Genomic DNA, 19,714 nt, shown 5'->3' with positions numbered 1-19,714 from the left:
ATGTCACGAAAAAACAATCTCAGAATCGCTAGGATCCGTTGAAGCGTTCCTGAGTTATTACCTCATAAAGGGACACTGGTCAGACTTGCAAAAAACGGCAAGGTCATTAAGGCCAAAATAGGCTGGGTCATGAAGGGGTTAACATTCAATTTGATCACAAGAGCTCACTGAAAATGATGCAGCTCTTTATTAGAGTGAACTGTATGGAATATGGGCATATGTGACATAATATATCCATGGTGTCTTTTGAACATTAAAGGGCTTACCCGTGACTTGGTTTTTACTTTGCAATGGGGCTAAGAGTTTACCAGCTGGTAGTTTCTAATTACCAGCCTGTTCTGCTTTGCTTTGCCGAGGGGGTGTCACTGCTGATGTCATGCTGATTGAGAGCTGGCTCCCCCCTGCCTATCTGTGGGGAGCTGACTGTCAAATAATATGATGCCGGCAGTGACGCTCCATCCACAGAACAGACCGGGAGAGAAAGAGCTGCCCTGTTGATGTGAGATCCTGTGAAGCCAGACAATCGCTGCCTGAAATGGGAAAGATGTAGGACAGAGCAGGCAGTTAGTTAGCAACTACCTACCGGTATGTTCTTAGCCTCATTGCAAAAAAAATCCCAAAGTCCCACATAAACCCATGTAAAAGAGTGGTGAAATAGAGATTGTCCTCATTGCCCTTTTAAATGCGGGGTAGTCAGAGTGTGGTAAACAGGTTTCTTTCTATCCAAAGAAACTGACATTTTGTGAAATAATTCAATTAGTGTCAACATTATACTGTTTTTTTCTTCTAAAAGTCATATTGACGGTTGGATTAAAGGGGAAAATATTCTTCATTTTGCTTGGGATGATGATTGGTGAGAGGCACTACCATTATAGAGTATTTATAGCATTCAGTAATTGATCGGAGCCAATGTTGCATGCTTTTGCTACTTTTCAGTTAGTTAGTAGCATTAGCATTTAGAAAATTCTTGTTTGGCTGATTGGTTTCTTTTTCAAAGGTTTTGATTTATTCATATGACATCTCAATTGGAAAAAAAGTAAAAAAAAAACTAATATTAAGTAACATGGCAGATCAGCAGGAAAAGCAAAGAAATTAACAAACTATAATGCATATATTAAATTAAAAACATAAGTTTTTCTTGTGCTTCACAGGTGTACAGAAGCATGAGCCGTAAGCATGTTCTTTAAAAATATTGATCAATTAAATAGCTTTGTTCTATGCTTTTATTGTGTTAAGTTTCAGTTTATTTATTCTATGTCAATATTGTCCTTGTCTTGATTTATTTTGAAATATGCCAAGAAGTGAGAAAGCTCCAGCAGCTGCGGTCACAAACCCGATGGCACTGATAGCTCTGTTGGCCTGAAAAAGAACAGATGTTCATGTAAGAATATGTGACTCTGCAGATTTTGTTCTTCCTCATTGCTCCTTTTGGTTCAGCATGTCCCATAATGTTTGTCACAAAACAACAAGACAAGCAAACAAAAAATAACATTGTTAAACTCATATACAGTAATATAGACATCACACTATGTCTGTCCTATTATTGGTTATGTGTGGCCACCCAGTGGATATGCTCTGGAGTGCAGCCTGTCAAGCGTTTTGCTACCTTGTTGAAATGCTGAATTTATTTAATGAGAAATTGAAGCCCTTCAAATGGTTGTCCTATATATAAGATATCCTAACCTCTTTTGGAATTTGCTTTATTTGAAAATGACTTTTTGTTACTTTAATTTCTATGATGTTCCATTTAACTCCCAGCATTCACTGGGGATTTTCAAATGGTACTTCATCAGTTTGATGGACCTGCATCCACTTCCTCACAACTTTGATCATTGCCCCAAAAATAGGACACCATCTGGGACTTCGTTTTGTTCACTTACTAACGCTTATTTCACCACCATAAGCATCCTTATTAACTCGCAGTTACAGAAGTATGGAGAAGTGATGACTATCACCGCCCTAGAACAAAACATTTATCAGGAGGCGGTGATGCAATTACTACCCCGACTTCTATCACCGCTGCCCCCCTGATGACCATCCATTTCAGGGCAGTGATGGAAACTGTGGAACAGCGCTGCAGTCACTTCTGGCTTCTTTTTAAAAGATATTGTTGTTAGGTGTTGAGTTCCTGCCACTGCACAGGGGGAATCTCGAACCACCTCCGCTGCGGTCTCCCATTCTCCTCCAGCTGCAGTGGAGCCTGCTCAGCAGAGACGTCGGTCCCAGCATCTGGTTCAGGCAGATACTGTGCATTTGGTTAATGCTGCCCTTCCAGGATCAGTTATTATAACCAGCACTGAGCAGCGGCGAGCAGGCACTCCTGGCACTAAGTCCTGCTTTTTTTCTTCTGAGCATGCCCAAAGGAAGACCTCTCATTGGAGGTCGGGGGTCACATGCTCAGGTCCTGTGGCAGCTCCTATTGGACCACTAGGAAGGTCCCGAAGAGCTACAGCTATAAAAGGTTTGCATGGCCGCACGGCCTGTTATCGTGTGTGTGTGGATGTATGCCTGTTCTGGTGATTGCTCCTTAATCATTCCCATTCCTAGTGTTGTTGAATGCTCACAAATGTTGGAGCTACCTAGCACCTGATAGTGCTATCCAAGCACAAGAGCACAATTCTTACTGCCTCAGACCAGCAGTGACCGCCTAGTGCGACGCTGTGCTCAATTAGTCCACTTTCCTGGCCCTACTCTCGTGCGGTAAATGTTTATTTAGTTTTCCCCTGGCACCGCAGTAGTGGCGTCGAGCAATGGTGGTCTAGAAGGACTCTTCCCCCACTCCTTGGGGCAGAGTTCTGTGATCTCATCCTAGTGCTCACTTTGCGGTTCGGCGACCCTGTGAAGCAACAGGGTTCGTCTCCTTTTTCATACCGGGTGAAGCTAACCCCTGTGTGATCACATTACACAGCCATATAGTGTCCGCCATTACTGAGCAGCAGGAGTTTCTCTGCACGGTGGACCCCGGGCAGCGAACGCACCTGATACCTTTCACATTATTCTTAGGTGCGTTCCGCTAGCTCTAACAATTGATTTGTGACATCATCAGAGGGTTAAGAAGTAAATAACTTGGCACTCACCTTGTGTATAGTGATGATTTCAAGAATTAAATATTTATTACGTGGATAGCAGTCCAGCATAAACGTTTCGGTCAAAACAATAAGACCTTCTTCAGTAGACTGCATTACAAAAGTATAACAAAACAATAATAAGTACATAACATAAGACAATAATAGAGTAATTTTAACTAAGGAGATCAAAATAAGAAAAATCTCACAACATTTTGTGATATGTGCCAGGCTGGAGGGCAGGAGAGGTAGGGAAAGGGTAAAGTAGTATTTTTACATACCCGACTGCTTGTCAGATGTAGAGGGTCACAGAGTATAGGAAAGATCCTATATATTAATTGTATATTAATTGTAAATGGACCTCTAAAAAGAAAGGATTTCCTAAAATGATGAAATAGTAATAGTATGCTAAAAATGTATTATAAAGGTAAGGGAGATGAATGGTGTACTGACCTGATCAGCTGGATATGTACGTATAGTTCTTCAAATTGTGGTAAGGTAGATAACTGAAACACAATATAGAGTCATGTGGGAGGAGCTACAAGTAATAGGTGAAGTTAGTCCACAAAGTCAGAGCATATAGAAAGAACTACAGTTCTTTATAATACATTTTTATCATACTATTACTATTTCATCATTTTAGGAAATCCTTTCTTTTTAGAGGTCCATTTACAATTAATATATAGGATCTTTCCTATACTCTGTGACCCTCTACATCTGACAAGCAGTCGGGTATGTAAAAATACTACTTTACCCTTTCCCTACCTCTCCTGCGCTCCAACCTGGCACATATCACAAAATCTTGTGAGATTGTTCTTATTTTGATCTCCTTAGTTAAAATTACTCTATTATTGTCTTATGTACTTATTATTGTTTTGTTATACTTTTGTAATGCAGTCTACTGAAGAAGGTCTTATTGTTTTGACCAAAACGTTTATGCTGGACTGCTATCCACGTAATAAATATTTAATTCTTGAAATCATCACTATACACAAGTTGAGTGCCAAGTTATTTACTTCTTATATATTTACTGGTGTGGGCAACCTATCTTGAGCACCAACACAGCTGTGCCACGAGATACTTCACTATCATCAGAGGGTTGTGAACACATGACTGCCCGCTGATGAAGTCCCCATCATGTCTCCTGGTGTCCTGGCCTGTATCCTAGTATCTGGTCCATGCTCTGGACACTGTGCTGACAAACACAGCTACCTTTCTTGCCACAGCAAACATTGATGTGCCATCCTGGATGAGCTGCACTACATGAGCAACTTCGGTGGGTTTTATTGTAGACACCACCTCATGCTACTGTCTTTTTAGGGGTGAGAGCAATGACAAAATGCAAAAGTGACCAAAACAACAGCCAAAAAGGATGAGAACAGAGAAATGGTCTGTGTTCATCCCCTTCAGAACCACTTCATTATAGGAGTTGTCTTGCTAATTTTCTATCATTTCTACCTGTTGTCTGTTCCATTTGCAGAACAGTAGGAGAAATTGATTCACAATCAGCGTTACATGACTGGACAGGCTGCTTTCACAGTGTGATTGCCTTAGAGTTACTTTGTGTTGATCCTTTTATTTTTTTGAGCAGCAGTAGTTAAATGTCACTAGCAGTAAAAAAATGCACAGAATATATATTTTAAGGAAATATACAGTAGGTAATGATGTGGTAAGATTACTAAATAACCACCAAAACAAAGGCATGAGGCTCATATAGCTATCACACAACTCAATAAAACAACGAAAAAAATCAAAGAACAAAAGCAGCATCATAGAGAACGAAAATCATGTATAAATTTTAAGTTCAAATGCTTAGCCATAGAGTGATGTGTCTCTATGTGCGTCTGCAGACCCGATGTGCATTTCACATGAGCTTCCTCAGCTTCCTCAGGGGCAGTGTGGGCATGTGTAAGAGCACATTCTATATATGCTTCCCATTTGGTGTAGAGTATCAATACTGCAATAATCGGGCGAATGAAGGGCGGGCTCCAACTGCATACACATCACTTCTAGCAATCCCAGTGACAGCCATTAAAAGAGGATAATCAGGCAATGTTTTATTCAGAGTAGGTTCTGTCAAAACTATTTGTCAGTGTCTTTGTAAAATTTTGCCTATGATTTCCCACTGGTTATAAAAAGTTGAAATGAATCTGAAAAGGGGATGTTTGTCAAATTTAATTCGGGGGGATAGACATCAATTGGTTATGAGTTGCAGTTCTAGCACAATAGTATTCCTTTTTGATGCTTCTATTGCTATAACGGAATGCTTGGAACCTATCTCTTAACCCCTTAACGACCGCCAATACGCTTTTTAACGGCGGCAGTTAAGGGTACTTAACCCCTTCATGACCCAGCCTATTTTGGCCTTAATGACCTTGCCGTTTTTTGCAATTCTGACCAGTGTCCCTTTATGAGGTAATAACTCAGGAACGCTTCAACGGATCCTAGAGATTATGAGACTGTTTTTTCGTGACATATTGGGCTTCATGTTAGTGGTAAATTTAGGTCGATAATTTCTGAGTTTATTTGTGAAAAAAAACGGAAATTTGGCAAAAATTTTGAAAATTTCGCAATTTTCACATTTTGAATTTTTATTCTGTTAAACCAGAGAGTTATGTGACACAAAATAGTTAATAAATAACATTTCCCACATGTCTACTTTACATCAGCTCAATTTTGGAAACAATTATTTTTTTTGCTAGGAAGTTATAAGGGTTAAAATTTGACCAGTGATTTCTCATTTTTACAACAAAATTTACAAAACCATTTTTTTTAGGGACCACCTCACATTTGAAGTCAGTTTGAGGGTTCTATATGGCTGAAAATACCCAAAAGTGACACCATTCTAAAAAGTGCACCCCTCAAGGTGCTCAAAACCACATTCAAGAAGTTTATTAACCCTTCGGGTGTTTCACAGCAGCAGAAGCAACATGGAAGGAAAAGATGAACATTTAACTTTTTAGTCACAAAAATGATCTTTTAGCGAAATTTTTTTTATTTTCCCAAGGGTAAAAGGAGAAACTGGACCACGAACGTTGTTGTCCAATTTGTCCTGAGTACGCTGATACCTCATATGTGGGGGTAAACCACTGTTTGGGCGCACGGCAGGGCTCGGAAGGGAAGGAGCGCCATTTGACTTTTTCAATGAAAAATTAACTCCAATCTTTAGCGGACACCATGTCGCGTTTGGAGAGCCCCCGTGTGCCTAAACATTGGAGCTCCCCCACAAGTGACCCCATTTTGGAAACTAGACCCCCCAAGGAACTTATCTAGAAGCATAGTGAGCACTTTAAACCCCCAGGTGCTTCACAAATTGATCCGTAAAAATGAAACAGTACTTTTTTTTCACAAAAAAATTATTTTAGCCTCAATTTTTTCATTTTCACATGGGCAACAGGATAAAATGGATCCTAAAATTTGTTGGACAATTTCTCCTGAGTACACCGATACCTCACATGTGGGGGTAAACCACTGTTTGGGCACATGGTAAGGCTCGGAAGGGAAGGAGCGCCATTTGACTTTTTGAATGAAAAATTATCTCCATCGCTAGCAGACACCATGTCACGTTTGGAGAGCCCCTGTGTGCCTAAACATTTGGAGCGCTCCCACAAGTGACCCCATTTTGGAAACTAGACCCCCCAAGGAACTTATCTAGAAGCATAGTGAGCACTTTAAACTCTCAGGTGCTTCACAAATTGATCCATAAAAATGAAAAAGTACTTTTTTTTCACACAAAATTTCTTTTAGCCTTAATTTTTTCATTTTCACATGAGCAACAGGATAAAATGGATCCTAAAATTTGTTGGGCAATTTCTCCTGAGTATGTTGATACCTCATATGTGGGGGTAAACCACTGTTTGGGTGCACGGCAAGGCTCGGAAGGGGAGGCGTGCCATTTGACTTTTTGAATGGAAAATTAGCTCCAATCGTTAGCGGACACCATGTCGCGTTTGGAGAGCCCCTGTGTGCCTAAACATTGGAGCTCCCCTACAAGTTACCCCATTTTGGAAACTAGACCCCCAAAGGAACTTATCTAGATGCATAGTGAGCACTTATAACCCCCAGGTGCTTCACAGAAGTTTATAACGCAGAGCCGTGAAAATAAAAAATAATTTTTCTTTCCTCAAAAATGATTTTTAGCCCAGAATTTTTTATTTTCCCAAGGGTAGTAGGAGAAATTGGACCCCAAATGTTGTTGTCCAGTTTGTCCTGAGTACGATGATACCCCACATGTGGGGGTAAACCACTGTTTGGGCGCACGGCAGGGCCCGGAAGGGAAGGCATGCCATTTGGCTTTTTGAATGGAAAATTAGCTCCAATCATTAGCGGACACCATGTCGCGTTTGGAGAGCCCCTGTGTTCCTAAACATTGGAGCTCCCGCACAAGTGACCCCGTTTTGGAAACTAGATCTCCCAAGGAACTAATCTAGATGTGTGGTGAGCACTTTGAACCCCCAAGTGCTTCGCAGAAGTTTATAACGCAGAGCCGTGAAAATAAAAAATAATTTTTCTTTTCTCAAAAATGATTTTTTAGCCCACAATTTTTTATTTTCCCAAAGGTAACAGGAGAAATTGGACCCCAAAAAATGTTGTCCAGTTTCTCCTGAGTACGCTGATACCCCATATGTGGGGGTAAACCACTGTTTTGGCACACGTCGGGGTTCGGAAGGGAAGTAGTGACGTTTTGAAATGCAGACTTTGATGGAATGCTCTGCGGGCGTCAGGTTGCGTTTGCAGAGCCCCTGATGTGCCTAAACAGTAGGAACTCCCCACAAGTGACTCCATTTTGGAAACTAGACCCCCAACGGAACTTATCTAGATGTGTGGTGAGCACTTTGAACCCCCAAGTGCTTCACAGAAGTTTAAAACGCAGAGCCGTGAAAATAATAAATGTGTTTCCTTTCCTCAAAAATATTTTTTTAGTCCAGAATTTTTTATTTTTGCAAGGGTAACAGGAGAAATTGGACCCCAAAACTTGTTGTCCAGTTTCTCCTGAGTACGCTGATACCCCATATGTGGGGGTAAACCACTGTTTGGGCACATGCCGGGGCTCGGAAGGGAAGTAGTGACGTTTTGGAATGCAGACTTTGATGGAATGGTCTGCGGGCATCATGTTACGTTTGCAGAGCCCCTGAGATGCCTAAACAGTAGAAACCCCCCACAAGTGACCCCATTTTGGAAACTAGACCCCCAAGGAACTTATGTAGATGTGTGGTGAGCACGTTCAACCCCCAAGTGCTTCACAGAAGTTTACAACGCAGAGCCGTGAAAATAAAAAATCATTTTTCTTTCCTCAAAAAAGATGTTTTAGCAAGCAATTTTTTATTTTCTCAAGGGTAACAGGAGAAATTGGACCCCAATATTTGTTGCCCAGTTTGTTGTGAGTACGCTGATACCCCATATGTGGGGGTAAACCACTGTTTGGGCACACGTCAGGGCTCGGAAGGGAAGTAGTGACATTTGAAATGCAGACTTTGATGGAATGGTCTGCGGGCGTCACATTGCATTTGCAGAGCCCCTGATGTGCCTAAACAATAGAAACACCCCACAAGTGACCCCATTTTGGAAACTAGACCCCCCAAGGAACTTATCTAGATGTGTGATGAGCACGTTCAACCCCCAAGTGCTTCACAGAAGTTTACAACGCAGAGCCGTGAAAATAAAAAATAATTTTTCTTTCCTCAAAAAAGATGTTTTAGCAAGCAATTTTTTATTTTCACAAGGGTAACAGGAGAAATTGGGCCCCAATGTTTGTTGCCCAGTTTGTTGTGAGTACAGTGATACCCCATATGTGGGGGTAAACCACTGTTTGGGCGCACGTCAGGGCTCGGAAGGGAAGTAGTGACATTTGAAATGCAGACTTTGATGGAATGGTCTGCGGGCGTCACGTTGCATTTGCAGAGCCCCTGATGTGCCTAAACAGTAGAAACACCCCACAAGTGACCCCATTTTGGAAACTAGACCCCCGAAGGAACTTATCTAGATGTGTGGTGAGCACTTTCAACCCCCAAGTGCTTCACAGAAGTTTATAACGCAGAGCCGTGAAAATAAAAAATAATTGTTCTTTCCTCAAAAATTATGTCTTAGCAAGTAATTTTTTATTTTTGCAAGGGTAACAGGAGAAATTGGACCCCAACAGTTGTTGCCCAGTTTGTCCTGAGTACGCTGGTACCCCAAATGTGGGGGTAAACCACTGTTTGGGCGCATGTCGGGGCTTGGAATGGAGGGAGCACCATTTGACTTTTTGAATGCAAGATTGGCTGGAATCAATGGTGGCGCCATGTTGCGTTTGCAGAGCCCCTGATGTGCCTAAACAGTGGATACCCCTCAATTCTAACTTCAACACTAACCCCAACACACCCCTAATACTAATCCCAACTGTAGCCATAACCCTAATCCCAACCCTAACCCCAACACACCCCTAACCACAACCCTAACCCCAACACACCCGTAACCCTAATTCCAACCCTAATCCTAACCCTAATCCCAACCCTAACCCTAATCCCAACCCTAACCACAACTGTAACCCCAACACACCCCTAACCCTATCCGTAACCCTAACCACAAGCCTATTCTTAACCCTATTTCCAACCCTAGCCCTAATTCCAACCCTAACCCTAAGGGTATGTGCCCACGTTGCGGATTCGTGTAAGATTTTTCCGCATGATTTTTGAAAAATCTGCAGGTAAAAGGCACTGCGTTTTACCTGCGGATTTACAGCAGATTTCCAGTGTTTTTTTGTGCAGATTTCACCTGCGGATTCCTATTGAGGAACAGGTGTAAAACGCTGCGGAATCCGCACAAAGAATTGACATGCTGCGGAAAATACAACGCAGCGTTTCTGCACGGAATTTTCCGCACCATGGGCACAGCGGATTTGGTTTTCCATAGGTGTACATGGTACTGTAAACCTGATGGAAAACTGCTACGAATTCACAGCGGCCAATCCGCTGCGGATCCGCGGCCAATCCGCTGCGGATCCGCAGCCAAATCCGCACATGCCATAACCCTAACCCTACCCCTAACCCTAACCCTACCTGTAACCCTAACCCTACCCCTAACCCTAACCCTACCCGTAACCCTAACCCTAGTTCTAACCCTAACCCTAGTGGAAAAAGAAAAAAAAAAATATATATATTTTCTTTATTTTATTATTGTCCCTACCTATGGGGGTGATAAAGGGGGGGGTTTATTTATTATTTTTTTATTTTGATCGCTGTGATAGAACCTATCGCAGCGATCAAAATGTACTTTTAACGAATCTGCCGACTGGCAGATTCGGCGGGCGCACTGAGCATGCGCCCGCCATTTTGGAAGATGGCGGCGCCCAGCGAGGAGGCGGACGGACACCGGGAGCCTTGGTGAGTATAAGGGGGGGGAGATCGGGGCACGGGGGGGCGTCGGAGCACAGGGGGGTGGCATAGCAGCACGGGGGGAGCGGGCAGGAGCACGGGGCAGCGGAGCACAGGACCGAGGGGACCGGACCCCATAACGGAGCACTGGGGGGGCGATCGGTGGGGTGTGGGGGGGTCACATTAGTGTTTCCAGCCATGGCCGATGATATTGCAGCATCGGCCATGGCTGGATTGTAATATTTCACCAGTTTTTCAGGTGAAATATTACAAATCGCTCTGATTGGCAGTTTCACTTTCAACAGCCAATCAGAGCGATCGTAGCCACGGGGGGGTGAAGCCACCCCCCCTGGGCTGAAGCACCACTCCCCCTGTCTCTGCAGATCGGGTGAAATCGGAGTTAACCCCTTCACCCGATCTGCAGGGACGCGATCATTCCATGACGCCACATAGGCGTCATGGGTCGGATTGGCACGGGTTTTCATGACGCCTACGTGGCGTCATGGGTCGGGAAGGGGTTAAACCACAGCGCCGTTAATTAACGGCACTGTGGAAAAAGTGAATAGCGTCCCCCAGAGTCGGATTTTCTCTGGGGTCTCGGTTACCAGGGGTAGCTGAGACCCAGAGAACATGATTCGGGGTTTTTTTACCGACCCCCGAGTTGTGATCGCCGGTAATTAACCGTTTACCGGCAGTCAAATTTTTTTAAAAAAAAATGTGATTTCCCATTTAATTTCTCTGTCCTCCGATGTGATTGCACATCAGAGGACAGAGAAATGGGGTCCCTGGTCACCCCCGATAGCCCCCGATACTCACCTGTCTCCCCCGGTGCTCCTCGTGGCTCCCGATGGGCGCCACCATCTTGTTCCGGCCAAAAAATGGCGGGCGCATGTGCAGTGCGCCCGCCGGCCGGCACCCGGAAGATCTTTGGAGACCCCAAAGAACATGATCGGGTGACCCCTGTTTTGCAATCACTGGTGATTAACTGTTTACCGGCGACTGCAAAAAAAAAAAGTGATGTGTAATTCTCTGTCCTCTGATGTGATCGCACATCAGAGGACAGCAAAATAGAGTGATTCGGGGACCCTGTTATACTTACCGGTGTCCCTGTGTCCTCTCCTGGCCGCTGGCTTCTTCCTCCGGTAAAAAAATGGTGGGCGCATGCGCAGTGCGCCCGCCATGATCTGCCGGCAGCAGCTAGAGGAGTTGGGGCTAAAATTAGGGTTAGGGTTAGGGTTGGAGCTAAATTTAGGGTTAGTGTTAGGGTTGGGGCTAAATTTAGGGTTAGGGTTGGGGCTAAATTTAGGGTTGGGGCTAAATTTAGGGTTAGGGTTAGGGTTGGGGCTAAAGTTAGGGCTAGGGTTAGGGTTGGGGCAAAATTTAGGGTTAGGGTTGAGGCTAATGTTAGGACTAGGGTTGCGGCTAAAGTTAGGGTTAGAGTTGGGATTAGGGTTAGGGTTTGGATTAGGGTTGGCATTAGGGTTATGTTTGGGATTAGGGTTAGGTTTGGGATTAGAGTTAAGATTAGGGTTGGGATTAGGGTTAGGGGTATATTAGGATTGGGGTTAGGTTTGAGGTTAGGGTTGAGATTAGGATTAGGGGTGTGTTGGATTTAGGGTTCTGATTATCATTAGGGTTGTGATTAGGATTATGGATCGGGTTGGGATTAGAGTTAGGGGTGTGTTGGCGTTAGGGTTGGAGTTAGAATTGGGGGGTTTCCACTGTTTAGGTACATCAGGGGGTCTCTAAACGCCACAGCCAATTTTGCGCTCAAAAAGTCAAATGGTACTCCCTCCCTTCTGAGCCCTGCAATGCGCCCAAACAGTGGTTTACCCCCACATGTGGGGCATCAGCATACTCGGGATAAATTGGACAACAACTTTTGTGGTCCAATTTCTCCTGTTACCCTTTTTGAAATAAAAACTTGGGGGCTAAAAAATCTTTTTTGTGGAAATTTTTTTTTTATTTTCACGACTCTGCATTAAAACTTCTGTGAAGCACTTGGGCATTCAAAGTTCTCACCATACATCTAGATAAGTTCCTTGTGGGGTCTAGTTTCCAAAATGGGGTCACTTGTGGGGGGGTTTCTACTGTTTAGGTACATCAGGGGCTCTGCAAATGCAACATAACGCCCGCAGACCATTTTATCAAAGTCTGCATTCCAAAACAGTGCTCCTTACCTTCCGAGCTCTGCCATGCGCCCAAACAGTGGTCCCCCCACACATGGGGTATCAGTATATTCAGGACAAATTGGACAACAACTTTTGTGGTCTAGTTTCTCTTGTTACAATTGTGAAATAAAATTTTGGGGGCTAAAAAATCTTTTTTTGTGGAAATTGTTTTTTATTTTTATTTTCACGACTCTGCATTATAAGCTTCTGTGAAGCACTTGGGCATTCAAAGTTCTCACAACACATCTAGATAAGTTCCCTGGGGGGTCTAGTTTCCAAATGGGGTCACATGTGTGGGGTTTCTACTGTTTAGGTACATCAGGGGCTCTGCCAACGCAACATAACGCCCGCAGACCATTCTATCAAAGTCTTCATTCCAAAACGGCACTCCTTCCCTTCCGAGCTCTGCCGTGCACCCAAACAGTGGTCCCCCCCACACATGGGGTATCAGTGTACTCAGGACAAATTGGACAACAATTTTTGGGGTCCAATTTCTCTTGTTACCCTTGTGAAAATAAAAACTTGGGGGCTAAAAATCTTTTTTATGGAAAAAAAAATGTTTTTTATTTTCACGACTCTGCATTATAAACTTCTGTGAACCACTTGGGCATTCAAAGTTCTCACCACACATCTAGATAAGTTCCTTGTGGGGTCTAGTTTCCAAAATGGGGTCACTTGTGGGGGGTTTCTACTGTTTAGGAACATCAGGAGCTCTGCAAATGCAACATGACGCCCGCAGACCATACCATCAAAGTCTGCATTCCAAGCAGCGCTCCTTCTATCCCGAGCCCCGATGGGTGCCAAAACAGTGCCCCCCCACATATGGGGTATCAGCGTACTCAGGATAAACTGTTCAACACATTTTTGGGTCCAATGTCTCCTGTTACCCTTGAGAAAATAAAAAATTGCAGGCTAAAAAATCATTTTTGAGGAAAAAAAAAAAGGATTGTTTTTTTTCACAGCTCTATGTTATAAATTTCTATGAAGCGCTTGGAGGTTTAAAGTGCTCACCACACATCTAGATAAGTTCCTTAAGGGGTCTAGTTTCCAAAATGGTGCCTCTGCGCTCTGCGTTGCGCCCAAGCAGTGGTTTATCCCCACATATGGGGTATCAACGTACTCAGGAGAAATTACGAAAATACGAATTTGTGGGCGAAAAATCATTTTTGTGTAAACAAATGCGATTTTATTTTTTATTTTCACGGCTCTACTTTATAAACTTCTGTGAAGCACTTGGTGGCTCAAAGTGCTCACCACATATCTAGATAAGTTCCTTAAGGGGTCTAGTTTCCAAAATAGTGTAACTTGTGGGGGGTTTCCACTGTTTAGATACATCAGGGGCTCTCCAAACGTGACATGGCGTCCGATCTCAATTCCAGCCAATTCTACATTGAAATATAAAACGGCACTCCTTCACTTCCAAGGTCTGCGGTGCACCCAAACAGTGGTTTACCCCCACATATGGGGTATCGACATACTCAGGAGAAATTGCACAACAACTGTTGTGGTCTAATTTCTCCTGTTACCCTTGGAAAAATAAAAATTTTGTGGCAAAATGATCCTTTTTTTAGAAAAAATGTAATTTTTTATTTTCAATGCTCTACGTTATAAACTTCCGTGAAGCACCTGAGGGTTTAAAGTGCTCACCACACATTTAGATAAGTTTCTTAAGGGGTCTAGTTTCCAAAATGGTGTCACTTGTGGGGGGTTTCCACTGTTTCGGCACATCAGGGGCTCTCCAAACGCGACATGGCATCCGATCTCAATTCCAGCCAATTCTGCATTGAAAAAGTAAAACGGCGCTCCTTCTCTTCAGTGCTCTGCAGTGCGCCCAAACAGTGGTTTACCCCCACATATGGGGTATCGGCATATTCAGGAGAAATTGCACAACAAAATTTATGGTTACATTTCTGTTTTTACACTTTTGAAAATAAAAGAAATGGTTCTGAAGTAAAATGTTTGCAAAAAAAGTTAAATGTTAATTTTTTCCTTCCACATTGTTTCAGTTCCTGTGAAGCATGTAAAGGGTTAATAAACTTCTTGAATGTGGTTTTGAGCACCTTTAGGGGTGCAGTTTTTAGAATGGTGTTACACTTATGGTATTTTCTATCATATAGACCTCTCAAAATGACTTCAAATGTGATGTGGTTCCTAAAAAAAAAATGGTGTTGTAAAAATGAGAAATTGCTGGTTAACTTTTAACCCTTATAACTCCCTAAGAAAAAAAAAAAATTGGTTCCAAAATTGTGCTGATGTAAAGTAGACATGTGGGAAATGTTATTTATTAACTATTTTTTGTGACATATCTCTCTGATTTAAGGGAATAAAAATACAAATTTTGAAAATTGCAAAATTTTAAATTTTTTTGCCATATTTCCGTTTTTTTCGTAAATAATCGCAAGTAATATCGAAGAAATGTTACCACTAACATGAAGTACAATATGTCACGAAAAAACAATCTCAGAATCAGCAGGATCTGTTAAAGCATTCCAGAGTTATAACCTCATAAAGTGACAGTGGTCAGAATTGCAAAAATTGGCTCGTTCATTAAGTACCAAATTGGCTCTGTCACTAAGGGGTTAAGGCCCCAGCCTGATCTTCAAAACCATTATCTGTTAAACATATATGTTTTATCCTCAAAAACTGTCCCACAGGGAGCTCGAATAGTAGAGGACATGTGCAAAGATTAATAGCCTTTTAATATATATATATATATATAATATTACACTATTTTCATCTATTTCTTACTTTCTGTCATGTTGGTGGATTTTGAACCCACTGTGCCACAGGCCGGGCTTACCTTGGAGGGGTGTGGTAAGCGGCTACCTGGTTTTCACTAGAGCCCCTGATGGTAAAGTCCTGCTTGAGCTGCCAGGTACCACTCTAAGGCAGTTCCAGGTACTGTGGCAGCTGACCCCAAGGGTCAGGATGGAAAGTCTTGGACGATCCAAAAAACTGGAACTCAAAGTATCAAATAAATAAAAGTAAATCTTTATTGTATAAATACATACAACATTTAAAAACACATAAAACAGATATTCTGCAGAAAAATATAGATGGTTTTGACTGGTTCAAAGCATGAAAATATATTTATTGCTCCATGCTCATGTGTAAAGCATATGACCATTGAAAACATATATTTATGTATTTAATACTTTGAGGAGTTCTACTTTTTGGGATTTTTCGTTGTTTAGAACTCCTGTGATTGTGACCATTCTTAGTTACCTAGCAGTCATGGACACAAAGTCAGAGTCACTAGCAAGACAGAATTCAGATAACTAGTAAAACAGATATTGCAGTCAGTTCAGACAGAACAGGATCAGGCTCAAACAGAACAGGATAACACAGGTACAAGTTCAGACAGGACAGGTTCAGGATACAGGATCAGGTTCAGGCAAGACAGGTTCAGGGACTGGTTCAGATACAGGCAGAATGGGTTTAGGAACAAGGATGTGACAACTGACTAGTTGAACAACTACTAACTAGAAAACTAACATTGTTCAGGCACCTCCCTACAGGGTAGGGTGCCTTAAATGCTTAGTGCTTCCCAGCTATTGGCTAGGGACATTTCCAGGAGTGAACATGTTGCCCCTTTAAAAAGAAGGGAGTATGCATGCCTTATGCGTGCTGCCAGGACATCTATGCAACATGTGCAAGCCCTAGGAGCAGGAAGCTACATCAGGAGGAGACACTCTTGAGTGGCCGTGGCGGTGAGCATGTCAGCGTCCATGTCAGGATGAGGAATAGGGACCATGCAGGGATGCTGGCACTGGTGATACAGTACCCCCACCCCCTTATGCCCCCTCTTTTTGAAACCTACAAAGAATCTGCAGAAGAAGTGGGGTATGAATATTCTCCTGGGGCTCCTACAATCTCTCTTCAGGGCCAAATCATTTCCAATCCACTAGGAAAAAAGTTTTACTTCTCACCTTCTTCATGGCCAAGATGCTTCTTCTGTAACAAGTGAGGCAGTTTCAATTTGAAGGACACAGCATTAATTTGATTGATGATCTCAAAGGGACCCAACTTGTAGGATGGGATCTTGAGATGGCTGTACTTTGAAGAGAGACATACCTTATATTCAGGCCGAAAGCATGGTGGGTCCAAGAATCTCTTTTCTGCATGATTCGTCATCCATTTGGACAGTTTCTCAAGAGTTACTTTGATGTCCTCCAAGATCCTGGAGAAATCCTTAGTACGAATATCTGCTGCAGGAACACCAGAAGCTGCCAACACTGGAATAGTGATAACATGCTGTTGACCAAAAACAATGAAGAATAAGGACTTTGCTTGCATGATTATTACAGGAGAACTCTGGCCAATGCAAAAGCTTGATGCAGTTGTTATGGTGCTCATTTGTGAAATGCTGCAGAAAATAAAACAGAACAGAGTTGACTCTCTCCATCTGGCCATTGGATTGAGGGTGATATTCAGAAAAGAAGTCCAGGACCACGTTCAGAAGTTTGCACATAGCTCTCCAGAATCAGGAAGTGAATTGAACTCCCTTGTTGGACACAATGTGAAGGGTAAACCCATGAAGGCGGGAAATGTGCTGAATAAACCTCTCGATGAGCTCAGGAGCAGATGGAAGGCCAGGTAATGGAGTAAAGCCATTTTCGAGATGCTGTCCACCACTGGCCAGATGAGAGAGCATCCTGAGGACACAGGGAAGTACTTAATGAAGTTCATGGTGATATATTGCTAAGAAGCTGAAGGCACAGGAAATGGTAGATGTCGCTTGGGCAGGAGTTGCCTGAGAGTCCTGTTACATGCTCAGGAAGGAGAGGTTGAAACTAAATCCATAATATCATTTCATATGGTAGGCCACCAATAATGATGTGAGATACATTGCAAAGTCTTTTTCTGTCCAGCATGACCAGCCACCTTTAAAGAGTGCCCCCACAGCAGAACTTGGCCCCTATCTGATTCCAACAATAAAGTCTTCCCTGGAGGAATCTGAGTCAAGTTTACTGAAGCCACAGTAACCATCTTGGAAGGCTTGATAATTTTTGGTTCATGCTCTTGATCGATGGATTGGAAGAACCTAGAAAGTGTATCTGCCTTGATGTTCTTGTCAGTAGGTCAAAAATGCAAGACAAAGTCAAAACAGACAAAGACCACCTAGCCTTGTGCGAATTCAATCTTTGTTTGGTCTGCAGGTAAGCCAAGTTCTTATGGTCGGTGTATATGACGACCGGATGGACTGCCCTTTAAACAATAATAACTCTCGGTCACCAATCAAGTAGCTGCATTCAGGAGCAGAGAAAACCTTGGAGAAGAAAATGCTGGTGACAATTTGACCAAAGAAGACTTCTGACTGAAAACTGCCCCTGCCCCAGAGGATGAAGCATCCACATCAAGGAAGAATTGTTTGTTGATCTAGGGTCCATGTAGTACAAAAGCACAGGAGAAGGCCTGATTCAGGGAAAGAAATGCATTCTCAACCTCTGGAATCCAAACCTTTGGATTGGCATCCTTGTGGTTAATCACTGAGATGTGGGCGGTCCGACATGAGAAATGAGGAATAAACATGTGTTAGTAGTTAGCAAATCCTAGGAATCACTGAATTACCCTGATGCCTGCAGGAAGGGTCCACTTGAGAACTAAAGATACCTTGTCTGGATCCATATTCAAACTAGTATCCAAAAATATATACTCTAGGAAAGGCAGCACGTACATTTCTTGAATATAGGGTACAGGTAATTCTCCCTTAGTCTTTGCAAGACCTGTCACATGTTTCTACTATGAGAAGAAAGATCTGGAGGGGAAAGCAGAATATCATCTAGATAAACCACCACTCAAGAGTACAGAAGATCCTGGAATATGTCATTCATAAATTCCTAGAAGACAACAAGGGCATTATTGAGCCCAAACAGCATAACACAGTATTTATAGTGGCCATCTCAGGTGATGAAAGCAGTCTTCTACTCATCTCTCTAGTGTACGTGGATTAAGTTGTAGACTATCCTCAGATCCAGCTTGGAAAATATTCTGACACCGCTAAGCATATCAAACAATACCTGAATTAGTGGCAATGGATATTTGCTCTTGATCGTAATCTGGTTGAGGCATCTACAATCTATACATGGCCAGAAGGGTCCATCCTTCTTCTTATCAAAGAAAAAAACAGTTCCTGCAGATGAAGACTTCCCGATAAAACCTCTTGCCAGATTTTCCCTTACATACTTGGGCATGGCTAGGGTCTCCGCCTGTGACAGAGGGTAGTTACAGCCTCAAGGAGGTGAGAATCCCAGGAGAAAATTAATGGGGAAATCATGTGTTCTATGTGGAGGCAAAGTCTCCACCTGCTTCTTATCGAAGATGTCAGCATATGGTCAGTAAGCGGCTGGCAGACCTGGAAGAGTAGATGGCATAACCGGCAGTCTGCCAGGACACATAGGAACAACACACTTCTCATGAAAAGACTGTCCCCAATGAAGTACATCACCAGATCTATAGTCAAGGAAGGGGTCATGAATACATAGCCATGGAAGGCCCAGGAAAAGTGGAGGTAACAGGTCAAGAAGAACATAAAGGCAATCTTCTACTTATGCAACACTCCTATCTGGAGTTCCACTTGTTCTGCAACAACTTGAACAACCTCAGATAGAGCCCTTTAATTGACAGATGCCATCATTAAAGGATTCTGAAGGCGGCGGATGGGAATCTGGTACCAATCCACCACCAATCCCATTTCCAACTTTGTTTTTTATATTAACAATAATCCTTTCAACTTAAGTTTCACTTATTCATGGAATAAAAATTGTATTAATTTTTTGGATCTTTGTCTTGAGGGTTTCCCCTTCGAAAACATCAGAAGTTATACCTACCGAAAAGAAACCGCAGGTAATACCATCTTACACGCCAAAAGTTTCCACCCCCCACATACTATGTACAACGTTAGAACAAAGAGAGATATTGTCCGAAATAAAATCCAAATAATTTATTATATAAATATCATTTTGTTTACATCATATGACAAAATACAATACCACATAAAAACAAGATGAAAAGACATAACTTCACAGGTGTAACACCCAGGACCTGCAATTGTAAGTGGATGGGTGCGCCTGGCAAAAGTTTAAACCTACACTAGCACACATGGTGGTATAGCCACAAAGTGACT

At 42.6% G+C, this 19,714-nt stretch overlaps 1 protein-coding gene across 2 annotated transcripts in view; it reads right to left on the bottom strand.

Moving 5' to 3' along the window:
* Positions 1 to 334: 334 nt before the first annotated feature.
* PLAAT1 (phospholipase A and acyltransferase 1) overlaps positions 335 to 19,714 on the bottom strand; it is an 82,152-nt gene continuing 62,772 nt past the window's right edge. For both annotated transcript variants that reach the window (XM_077292925.1, XM_077292924.1), the window contains exon 4: positions 335 to 1,359. In XM_077292925.1, the coding sequence (XP_077149040.1) occupies positions 1,258 to 1,359 (102 nt within the window). In that variant the 3' untranslated portion in view covers positions 335 to 1,257. The remainder of the gene's footprint in view (positions 1,360 to 19,714) is intronic.

Source organism: Ranitomeya variabilis, chromosome 2 (assembly GCF_051348905.1).
Source record: "Ranitomeya variabilis isolate aRanVar5 chromosome 2, aRanVar5.hap1, whole genome shotgun sequence".
NCBI lineage: Eukaryota > Metazoa > Chordata > Amphibia > Anura > Dendrobatidae > Ranitomeya > Ranitomeya variabilis.
Note: the sequence above shows the minus strand (reverse complement) of the source record. Positions and strands in the feature narration are given on the sequence as shown.